Source organism: Macrobrachium rosenbergii, chromosome 3 (assembly GCF_040412425.1).
Source record: "Macrobrachium rosenbergii isolate ZJJX-2024 chromosome 3, ASM4041242v1, whole genome shotgun sequence".
In the NCBI taxonomy this organism is placed as follows: Eukaryota; Metazoa; Arthropoda; class Malacostraca; order Decapoda; family Palaemonidae; genus Macrobrachium; species Macrobrachium rosenbergii.
The window spans coordinates 27,858,698-27,871,197 of NC_089743.1; the positions used below are offsets into that span (position 1 = coordinate 27,858,698).

General features: G+C 35.9%; 1 protein-coding gene across 9 annotated transcripts in view; it reads right to left on the reverse strand.

Annotated features, from left to right (window-relative positions):
- The window catches only part of Lar (tyrosine-protein phosphatase Lar), a 1,190,865-nt gene that overhangs the window by 439,110 nt on the left and 739,255 nt on the right, over window positions 1-12,500 (reverse strand). For all 9 annotated transcript variants that reach the window (XM_067129385.1, XM_067129424.1, XM_067129376.1 and 6 more), the window contains one exon: window positions 4,447-4,629. In XM_067129385.1, coding sequence (XP_066985486.1) covers window positions 4,447-4,629 — 183 coding nt within the window. The remainder of the gene's footprint in view (window positions 1-4,446; window positions 4,630-12,500) is intronic.

Consider the following 12,500-nt stretch of genomic DNA (forward strand, 5'->3'; position numbering starts at 1 on the left):
ACCTCCTCCTCAGGTTCGAGAATCAAACATGGAGTCGTCAAATCATGAGCTAGACAAGTTACCAACTAATCTATGAAGTAAGGGAGGGAGGGAGGGGAGAGAGACAACATTATGCCTTTTCTCCTAACATGGAATGAGTGCAGAGAAAAGTATACCTTAGTTTAACCAGACCACTGAGCTGATTAACAGCTCTCCTAGGTCTGGCCCGAAGGATTAGACTTATTTTACGTGGCTAAGAACCAATTGGTTACCGAGCAACGGGACCTACAGCTTATTGTGGAATCCGAACCACATTATAGCGAGAAATGAATTTCTATCACCAGAAATAAATTCCTCTAATTCTTCTTTGGCCGGCCGGAGAGTCTAACGCGGGCCCAGCAGAGTGCTAGCCGAGTTCGATATCGACCTGTCCACCAACGAGGAACTATGTGCGCAGAGAAAAAGCCATACAAGGGTCACTATCAGTGTTCAACTTTACGACTGAATTGTGGATAACACCCATGAGCAGTAAACTTCCAAAGCGCCAAACGTCTTTGCACGCATTTTTGCGCTTAGTGGATATGAGGGTCCTCTTCTACTAATATCTCTTTCAATTTAGTTCTATTTAATTCCTGTAGACAGCGACACCCACAGTTGCAGGTTAATGTCATGGGACATCATTGCGGGTCTTTTTCAACATTACAATCAGTGCTTGTGTATGAATGCATGCAAGCATGTAAGTCTCTCTCTCTCTCTCTCTCTACTGTATATATATATATATATATATATACATATCTATTATTGTTATATATATATGTGTGTATATATATATATAATATATATAAATATAAATATATATATAAATAAATCTTTTACTGTAATCCAACGATACACTATGAGGATAAAAAGGTCTATAAAAACACTATATACACATTGCAACCATATATATTAGATACTTCTGTATCTGTATGTATACACGCATACACACACATTATATGTGTTAAATAAGCAGGACTCAAGCAATATAAAAAGCATAGCAGACTTGGCATATGCGTAGAGTTTAAGGGTAAAAAATCGTTTTCCTTGAGGGAATGAAGCTTCAGTGAACAAAAGGCAGCTCTCTTACACTGCATATTCACCATCCAACCGCCGAATTAAAATGTGAACCCCAGAGTGAAACTGTTTCTCAGCCTCAAAGCTACTTCATCAAGTTACACAAAAACCCCATAGGTACCGTGTTGATCCATCTATGCAGCAGGCACCTTCTTTACCTTCCTGAATAAACAAAAACCTTTTACAACAATTCTATGACATGTTACAATCCCGAGTTTTTCCGGAATTTCTTCCATACTTGATACTGTCACCATTATTACCACTCTCGTTTTTCATCACTTTCGAGAAATGTACACCGACTCACTTTTGTCCACTTCTATCTCTCTTTCGTGTGACACCATTGATTCCACACTGTCACTTAAGTTTTCAGACGACAACCACAGCAACCTCACGCACACACATTATAATATGTTGACGCTCATACATACATACATATACCTGTCGAATTCAGATGCATTTATTAGATCTGGAACTTAGAGCTGGAACAGATCCATCGTCATCCGTCGCAGCCAAGCGGGCAATTGCTTTTACTGCCTTTTATCCTGGAATATATATATATATATATATATATATATATATATATATATATATATATATATATATATATATATATATATATATATATATATATATATATATATGTATGTATATTAGTTGATAAATATCGTAACCGTATCTTACATAATTACAATTCTTTTCATGAAGATATCCCTTACACACAAAAACTACAAACGTATACATATATACACATAAACACACATTATTTACTTTTATATATATGCGTGTGCGCATAAGCCTTACAGTCCTAGGGGGGATCCGTGTTAGATTCAGGGTTAGAATAGGCGCATAAACACAATACGTTAAAACTGTATGATCGCAGTCAGGTTTCAAGACAGCAGAACGGTTAGCAACCTTATCCCAAGTAGTATTTCAATGGGAACCAGAAGGCTAACACCCACTTTAATGGGAAAAAGAAGTATTTGAGTGCGTTTGCATACACACACACACAATATATATATATATATATATATATATATATATATATATATATATATATATAGAGATATAGAGAGAGAGAGAGAGAGAGAGAGAGAGAGAGAGAGAGAGAGAGAGATGAGAGATGGATGCGGTCTTTATACTGAGACAGGTACAGACATAGAGGCTAGAAGGTAATTGGAAAGCTTTAGACAGAATACCAAGGAAGGCAGTATTTTGGTGTTTAAGGACGAGAGAAAAGCCAGAAAAGTTGGTTAGGTCGATTGCAATGATGAATAAATTAACCCAAGCAGTAATAAGTGTCAAAACACAAATGTTTGAATTTCGAGCTGGTTTTCTCTACAAAGATCGACACTTGGCCCATTTCTGTTTCTACTGGTTATGGATGTAATGAGTTAAGGGATTATAAGAATGGAAATCTATGGGAATTGTAAAATGCAGATGATCGGGTGTCAGGGAAACAATGAAGAACTACAAAGAGGGGTAAAGGAGAGGCAGGAATACCTTGAATGGAATGGTATGAAGGTAAATGCGGATAATGGTGTCCATCAACCAGGGAGCAGATAGGTTATTTATTAGAGATCTACTTTAACCCAGGAGGGAGGGCGTGAAGCCGAGGTTGAAAGCAAGAAAAAAGCAGCTTGAAGGAGGCTGCATGGTTAGTTTGAGACAATAGAATGCCAAATAAACTGAAAATAAAGGCCAACGATGATGTATGACTCAGAATCATAGGCAACAAGAAGGAAGGAAGAATAGAAGCGGGACTGAACAGAAATCAGGATGCTGAGGTGGATTTTGGGGTTCTCACTGCGTGAGGACCGGAAAATTCAGAAATTGTAAGTGCCTGGTTGGGATAGATTGACGATATCATAAGAGTCAAGAATGAGATGGTTTGGGGATGTGGTAAGGGAAAGTGAGGCGAAGGGAGTAAAGAGGGCTTGGGTGAAACCTCTTAGGGGTAGAAGGTCGAGAGGGAGGCAATGGGTTAGGGTTACATGGCGTAGAAAAAGTGAGGGAAAGTTTAGGAGAGGAACATGCTTTCGATAGAAACACTAGCAGATGGAGTTCAAGAATGAATAAATACACAGACATTACATACACATGCACACACACACACACATATGTACATATATATATATATATATATATATATATATATATATATATATATATATATATATATATAGATATATATATATATATTTATACATATAAATATACCGTATATAAACATTGCCTTACCCCAAAAACAAATCATATCGGCATTAATCTCTCTCTCTCTCTCTCTCTTTCTCTCTCTCTCTCTCTCTCTCTCTCTCTCTCTCTCTCTCTCTCTCTCTCTTTCCAGGATATCCCCATAATAGCCTTAAACTCTTAAACCCATCTAAAGCAATTCCACACTATGGGAAGGAGTGAAATAAACAACCAATTGCAATATTCACCAGCAATCTCTTTCCATTGCCTTATATGCGTAAAAGAATGTGCAAGAGGTAAATTCTAATTTTAGGTACAGGAATATAATGGCAAGAGGGCGTACTTTTCATTATGTTTGTACTTGTGTGTGTGTGTGTGTGTGTGTGTGTGTGTGTGTGTGTGTGTGATTGTAACTGTGCACGTGCGTACTTCTGCCTATCCAGTAGAGTTGTTCCCCATTTCACTTCGATAGAGTAATGTTCAGTATTTAGAAATTCCCCGCTCTCTCTTACAAATCATTCCCCAGAATCCCCCCTTCCCCAGCTAAAAAGAACTTGATCTCTCTCTCTCTCTCTCTCTCTCTCTCTCTCTCTCTCTCTCTCTCTCTCTCTCTCTCTCTCCTCAGATAACAAGAAGTGACCCGGTGTCTCCATCCAAGATTGATGGTTTTATACTTTAAGGGCGACCGAAAGAGGCACCCGTTCTTTCCCTTCTCCGAAATGAAAAATAATCTGTCAACAGCAGCAGCATATCAGAGGCGCTTTCACCCTTTGGTTTAATGAGTAATCTCATTCTTTCTAATAATGATTTTTTTCTGCAAAGAAAAAGAATTTTACCGAATGTATTTCGTTGACGTGAACTTGATAGGTAACACGTGTGTGTGTATGTGTGTGCGTGTTTTTAAATTTGATGTTTGTGTGTGGCTGTCACATTTATTTAAGTTACACGAAGGTATAATGTAGATATAATGTCAAATATATATATATATATATATATATATATATATATATATATATATATATATATATATATATATATATATATATATATATATATATATATATATATATATATATATATATATATATTTATATATGCAAATGTATGTATATATACATATATAAGTAAAGAAAAAATTCCAATAAACACTTAGAGAGTACTTACCGGATCTGAGGACCGAATATCTTGGATTAGTGAGGTCAACCGGTCGGTTGTCTTTATACCAAGTGATCTCGGGGTCCGGGTTGCCTCTGGCGTCGCACACAAGGAGGGCAGTATGGTCGATCTCCACGGCCTTAGTTTTCGGCTCCGTTCGGAAGTAGGGAAATCCGGATGGTTCCGAGTTAGCTGTACAAGGAAAAGAAAAGAAGGGTGAGTGCTTTTTCATCACCTTGGAGAAAGGGTAAATAAAAGTAAGGGAAATGTGTGATTCATAAATGCAAAATGGAAAAGACTGATAAATAAATATGTGAAAGAGTGTATATATATATATACAGTATATATACACCCCAATTAATACATAGGCTTACAAATGGCTACTGACACTCTCTCTCTCTCTCTCTCTCTCTCTCTCTCTCTCTCTCTCTCTCTCTATATATATATATATATATATATATATATATATATATATATATATATATATATATGTATATATATATATATATATATATATATATATATATACATGTAATGTTCCCCAAGTCTCTCTCTCTCTCTCTTCTCTCTTTTTTATATATATATATATATAATATATATATATATATATATATATATATATATATATATATATATATATAATATGTTCCCGGAGTCTCCTCTGGATTTTAGAATTCATACATTCCTATTTTGAAGTCAGTGTACATATTTGTTTATTATTTCTAGTTGTTCACAAATATTTTTGTTCTATTTTTAATGGTAACAATGAAGTCTAAAGTGTCGAGTTAACGTAACTATAAATGCTACTTATAAACATACCACTAAAAAAAATGTGTAATACTTAATTCTGTATATGTTTACGGTGATCCCTTTTACGAAATACCGGCATACACAAACTTCTACAGTCAATCTTATCAGAAGAAAGTTATATAATACATTATACAGCTATAAAGATACATACCAGAAACTCAAGTAATGTCTGGTGCACACACACACACATATATAGGGTAATATTTATACAGATATGCAGATATACATACATATATATACATATGTATATATAATGTATCTATAATATATATATATATATATATATATATATATATATATATATATTATAGATACATTATATATACATATGTATATATATATGTATGTATATCTATTTATCTATATAAATATTACCATATACTATATATATATATATATATATATATATATATATATATATATATATATATATATATATATATATGATTATTATCACTTTTGTATGTGATTCATTTATCACACAATACACAGGTAATGTGTGATATATATATATATATATATATATATATATATATATATATATATATACACACACACACTGTATACTCGTATATGGATGTCACTACAGCCTTTGGTATTGAGTGCTTTCAATTAAGAGTTTTACATTGGGAACAGAAACACTTCGACAGTATTACCAAGCAAGTCATAATTGTTAATACCATCATCGCCCAGATAATGACCAACACTAACGTGAAAGCAAAGAGGACAAGACTTCAGACCCCAATAACAAAAGTTCAATGAGATCCTCATTTATAAACGGGTCCTCATTAAGACTTGATAATCATTCGCTTTAAACGACATCTCAGCAAATGCAGGAAGTTCGCCCCCTTGAAAAAACAGGTAATCAAGTGATGCGAAGGTTGTCGAGAAGTATCAGTTTAGTTATCAGCGTGAAGACAGGGACAGTTAATTATCCTCATATCAAATCTGTCTCAAGATGTCCTGCCAAACATTTTTATTTTAATATCAACGTAACTGTGCTTACATTGACTCACTCACCACGCGGGCGAGTTATGAAAGTCAACTAAATTTGATTAGGATCTTGAGACATGAGAGAGAGAGAGAGAGAGAGAGAGAGAGAGAGAGAGAGAGAGAGAGAGAGAGAGATACTTCTATGCACATGTTAATCGAAATCACTACTACATTCTTTAGCTCTATAGGTTATTAATTCCTGTGCAACGCAGTTAACAGCTCCCTAAAAGATCACCAAAGCAATTCCATTACTGAAAACCAGACAGTTCACTATTCCGCCCTTCATTTTCTCCAAACTTTTTGTTGCGTCTTCACATTGTTTTCAAAAAAGCAAATGAAAATAATTCAGAATAAGTTCTTTATCTGTGTTTATTCCTCTATCCAGCGCTCCTCTCCCTTTTATGTTACCTATTGACCGTTCTTACTTCATTTTCCTCCCGAACACTATTTAGATATCTGTATAGACCCTGGACAGAATATAGGACTTAGGCTCAAGGCGAAGCGCTGGAACCTGTGATGTCATTCAACGCTTAAACGAAAATTGATAATAAAAAGGTTTGAGAGGTGTAACAGGAGGAAAACCTCGCAGTTGCACTATGAATCAATTGGTAAAGTTAAGCATACCTTAGTTTTACCAGACCACTGAGCTGATTAACAGCTCTCCTAGGGCTGGCCCGATGGATTAGACTTATTTTACGTGGCTAAGAGCCAATTGGTTACTTAGTAACGGGACCTACAGCTTATTGTAGATCCCGAACCACATTATAGCGAGAAATGAATTTCTATCACCAGAAATAAATTCCTCTAACTCTTCATCAGCCGGCCGGAGACTTGAACTCGGGCCAAGCGAGTGCTAGTCCACAGCTCTACCGACTCGCCCAACGAAGAGCTGAATCAATTGGTAGGTGAGGGTGGAAAGGATGATGGAAGAAAGAGAATATGAATGGAGGTACAGTACAAGGAATGGAAAGGGGTGCTTCTTTTGTGTTAAACTTCTGAACACCCCAGCCGCCCTTTTCCTTTTCTCTCAAGACGTGCCTCATTATTCGCTCTTCTGCCATGCTTAACACTTTTTTCTCTCAATTATCTACATGGCCCACACATACGTTCTTTCATTATTTATACCCCCATCTATCCCTCCATCTTATTTTGCTTCAATTTTTTTTACTTATTGTCGTAACATTACTATTCACGAATCTGACAGCCAAATTTCTCTTATTCCTACCAATGTAAATTCTATTCAATGTTTCTTCATCGACCTACAGCTAATCAATCTGTAAATCTTTTTTACGCAATAAAACTTAATTTAAACTTTATCTATTCCATTAGTTTCTTCAACGTATCATCATTAATCATATTGCACTGATAATACAACTTCCATATTATTTAGGCCAGTATAAACTTTATCAACTTACAACGCAGTATCACATGTAATAAAACTACGACAAAGTGAGCCACTAGAGTACATATACCATATACTCAAGTTAAACTGCCGGTAACCTTCTTAATAAGGGCACAGAACAGGAATACCAAATGCAATTTCAATGCCATATTACAGCTGTGCTTGCGTATGGAATTACAGAAATTATGCATCGTATCTTTTAAAGGAAATAATTCGAAGTAGATCGGAAGAAGCCACAAAAATCTAATACAACTACTAAAAGGTCTTTTTTTGACAGATTCAATTCACTTTTTATTTACTCCGTTCTAGTTCGATTGGCACGTCTCCATTTTCCACCAACCCGTCCATTTTCTATTGGATTACCCCATTCAATTGTTATAAAAAAAAAAAAAAAAAGAATTCAACTACTGGAAAGCAGATTTTTCTTTAAATTTACAGAGAAGCGGACAATCTCCCTTTCTTACCAAGTGAAAGCAAGGCACAAGTGCCAAGCAAGTTTGGCATCTAGCAAGGAATATGGAAGCAAAACGTAGTAAAGCAATAAAACGAACAACCCAGCCTTTTTCCTTTGTATGAGTAACCAACTAGTACATGGGACTGGAAACCTAATAATGCCATCAATGAAAAGGACTGGAAGTGCCACCATCCATCCAATTACTCTTTAGTAAGCTTCAGCAATGGAGGTTTTAAAAGACCAATTTCACCGAGATGTTTTGTCTCTATTCACAGGCTCAACAAACCTTTTTCAGGAAGTTGCCAAATGATAGCATTAAAGATGAGGCACCTCTAATCAGTAGCGTATACACAGATCCTTTTACGAAAAGATAAAAACGTACACATATACCTTGTCAAAAGTGGCAGTTCCAAAAATATTCAGGTAAATTCATCAATCCTTTCGTAATTTACTCAAAAAAATACATACACACAAATAAATGTTTAGATGGCTTACAACTTTAATAGATACCAGTTAACACATGAAATAAAAAAAGTCTAATTTCACAAGTATAAACAAATGAACAAAAATAATCTAATATTACATTTATGGCAAGCACAATTAGACGGTGCAGCCTGTATCGGCCTTTACAAAACTATTTTTGCTCGCTTGTTTCATGTTCACTATACGTCAAACTCCATCCCTTATACCGCCCGCCTCCCGCCCCCCTCCACATACACACACCCGAGAGAGAGAGAGAGAGAGAGAGAGAGAGAGAGAGAGAGAGAGAGAGAGAGAGAGAGATCCCAGGCCGGTTTCCATAATCTATCTTCGACACCTGTCAAACTTCTTCAAGGTGTCTCCGCCTGATTAACGATCGACTTTAATGAAGGTCAACGTCATGCTTTTTATGGGTCGTTCCGACAAGAACCTTTATTAATTTTCAGGTATTTTTCAATTCCTTTCTTCAGCCAGAGAACTTTTATTTTGATCCTGCGCTTTAGAGTAACTGTCAAAATATCAACTCTTACAAGGAGCTGAAAGGCTTAAAGTTCCGGTGGGAGAGAAAGAAAAGCTTCTTTGAGATGGCTACCATACGCAAAAAGAAAAAAAAAAAAATTATTAATCATTTCAAGTGATGAAAATCGAATCTTCAGCATAATACAATTAATGATAACAAAGATGGGGAACTTCCCCTCAACGATAAGAACTGCTATTCATTAACTTTTCATTTAATTTTCTGCATCGAGATATATACTTCGTATTCCACACCATCCCAGCTGGCTTAAAATTAAGATGTGAATCGGAATAATAATAATAATAATAATAATAATAATAATAATAATAATAATAATAATAATAATAATAATAATAATAATATAATAATAATAATAATGGTCAAGAAATCCACGGTGGTGTACATGTAAATTTATATTAGAAATATATATACAAACGTATGCATATATATTTCTGTATCTATTTACATTTACACCATTGTGGATTTCTTCACCATTTTTGTGACTCATGCCATCATAATAATCATCATCATCATCATCATCATCCAAGAAGAACTGACCATGAGTAATTATTTACATTCCACTGTAAAGAGCTAAAGACTTACGTAGTCTAAAACGAAAATTTCTGGTTATGGCTTCTTTTCGTCAACCTCCTTCTGTTGTAAACACAGACTTTTTTAAAACTGGCTTCTCTGAATAGATGCAACCTCTTCCTCCCAACACTGTAAGATGAAAAAGCTTGCTAGCGGAGGCAGAACATAACTATGGCTTATTATCCTTGCTAACACACTCTTTTACTTTTCCTTCCTTATCTATAAGTAAAATCACTAGACAGTGAGATTTTTACCAAATTCTCGCTATCACCTTCGTCGACAAGTTTTGCCCTCTCAAGACACATCTTGTGGTTTTACACAAATCACAGTCATCTTTCAATCTTATTTTGCCACATAGCAACATCAAACACACTTTTCCGATGCCCAAAACGACCTTCATATTACATACGTTTTCCTGATCTTGCAAACTGATATCATGTGCACCTGTTACATAATCGTACCGTATTATCGGGTATTGTGCCCTTAATTCTAATTTAATCCCAATATAACTTATTCTTGAGTACAATCATTTACACTTATTTTCGTCTCACAATTCTCAATTCACTGCTTTCATGTAACGAGAGAATGGTGAACTGAGGGCAATGATGCAATACCTCGATAAGACGGCAATTTCCAAAAGCCCGTCACTGGTCATCAGACAACTTGCGAAATTCCTTTGTCAGCAGACAACTTCCTCTTCTCTGATCAGCAGAATCAACTCCCAAGAGCAACAGCCATTAACTAGAGGGAGCTGCTGCTGTGTTTTCAATTCGAGTAAAAATAGCTAATGCGCTAAACAAAGGTGCTACGACGCCTATTCATATGATTCTCCTATTAGAACTACATACTCTGACTCTTGCGCTCGACATGCGGATTTCAAAACCATCAATTTAGCACAACGATATCAGCAATGAATAATAAAGATCAAATAAATGACTGGGATTCACAGGAAGCGTAAATTGTGTTCTACAAACATTTCCAATATTCCACATTACTCTGCGCTTTATTTATCAATTCAATAAAACTATATATAACGAAAAATGCAAAAAATTCGCTCTCTATAACATTCTTTTGTCTTTTCCATGGTGTGCATTTTTAATACACGTGAAAGAGTTCAAAATCACCCTTGCGGCAATTAACTTTATTCATACGATTTATTTGATAGAATGGACTTGTCAGATTAACAAAAAAGAAAAACGTGTGCGAATTTTGAAACAGAACCACCATAATTCATCCGAGAGAGAGAGAGAGAATTTAGAGAGAGAGAGAGAGAGAGAGAAAAGATAATTTCCCTCTCTCTCTCTCATTCAACTGAAATTCATCTCTCTCTCTCTCTCTCTCTCTCTCTTCCGTAATCCTTATCCTTACCCCACTCGACGATGAACTCGGATTCAGGACAAGAAGATATCGTTTAATAAACCCTCGTTAGATCATTAAAATCCTCCGCTTGAAGACCGGGGCTCTCACCTTAATTGGTAGAATAGCGGTGGATTCTTAATGGAAAATTCATTTCAATGATATCGTGAATGTACTTTCTAAAAAAAAAAAAATCGAAAAACTTGAAAAGAAAGATGGAAATTCCGATAATGACGAAGACGGTAATGAAGAAGTGGGTGGTATTTGAATTAGGGAGGTATCTGGAAGACATGGCAAAACTGAACAGGGACGCGAGACATTCAGGGGCGTTTGGCATGCATGTACGCATGCGCAGCTTCGAAGAAAGAATATGCATATGTGTGTATACGTATACACACACACACACACACACACACACACATATATATATATATATATAGCACAGACGCCATCTTGCCAAAGCACCAGATATAAAAAGGAAGACCGAAAAACAAGACTGTATTTTCCAAAGGACTGAAAATGAAATATTAAGTGTCAGTGAAAACTGACAAAGAACCAGTAAAAAAGGAAGTATAAACAACACAGTGAAATTGTTCAAACACTACACAACAAAGAAGCAAATAACATAACACTGAAGTAGCACAGAGGCATTTAGTATGAAAGGAAGGTATATCAAACCTAATTAAATTCTGATAAAGCACTCAATGCAACAGAAAACAAAAGTTCGTGTATAATTTAGCCACTTTCGGAATCAACACGGAAAACAAAATAACAAAAACGCTCGCATATACGCTAATGAGACCAACTAATAAGACATGCAAATGAGATTGTGACTCGAGAGCTGTGATGATGATGATGATGACGAAGGGAGGAGGTGGAGTAGTTTACTCATAACGATGATGACAAATCTTCTGCCATCTTTATTCAAATATGTCGACAATCTCCGAAGACGAAAGATTTTTTTTTTTTTTTGCAAGAATGTGTCATTTGCGTTAGTCAGTAATTACCAACGTTTATCTTTCGACCACAAAGTCTTGGCAGTAACAATCGTTTAACATTAGGCGACATTAACAGGTTAACAGAGATACGGTAGTAGGCAGCAAAACGCATTTTCCTCTTAGAGAGATGTTAGCCTTCCGCTCTCCCTAACCCCAGCTGGAGCAAAGTTGCTAGCAACGTGCGTTGTTAACCCTCGCTGCGATCACCACTCGTCCAACTAGCTAAGGCCAACAAAGGCTCAATGAATCTTAAAACAAAGGCTCAATGGATTTTTACGGAGCGTGCACATTAGCACGTCCTTGTCCTGAAGTCGAACCAGGATCTTCTCCTTTGTTCAGCGCGAATGCTACCGATCACAATAGAAAGTCGTAAGTGTACCGCTATAAGGTAGAATGTACGTCAAAACTCGCTCTGTCCATAAGGGTACTATGTTCTTTCAGACCAGGATCAACCATGGTTTG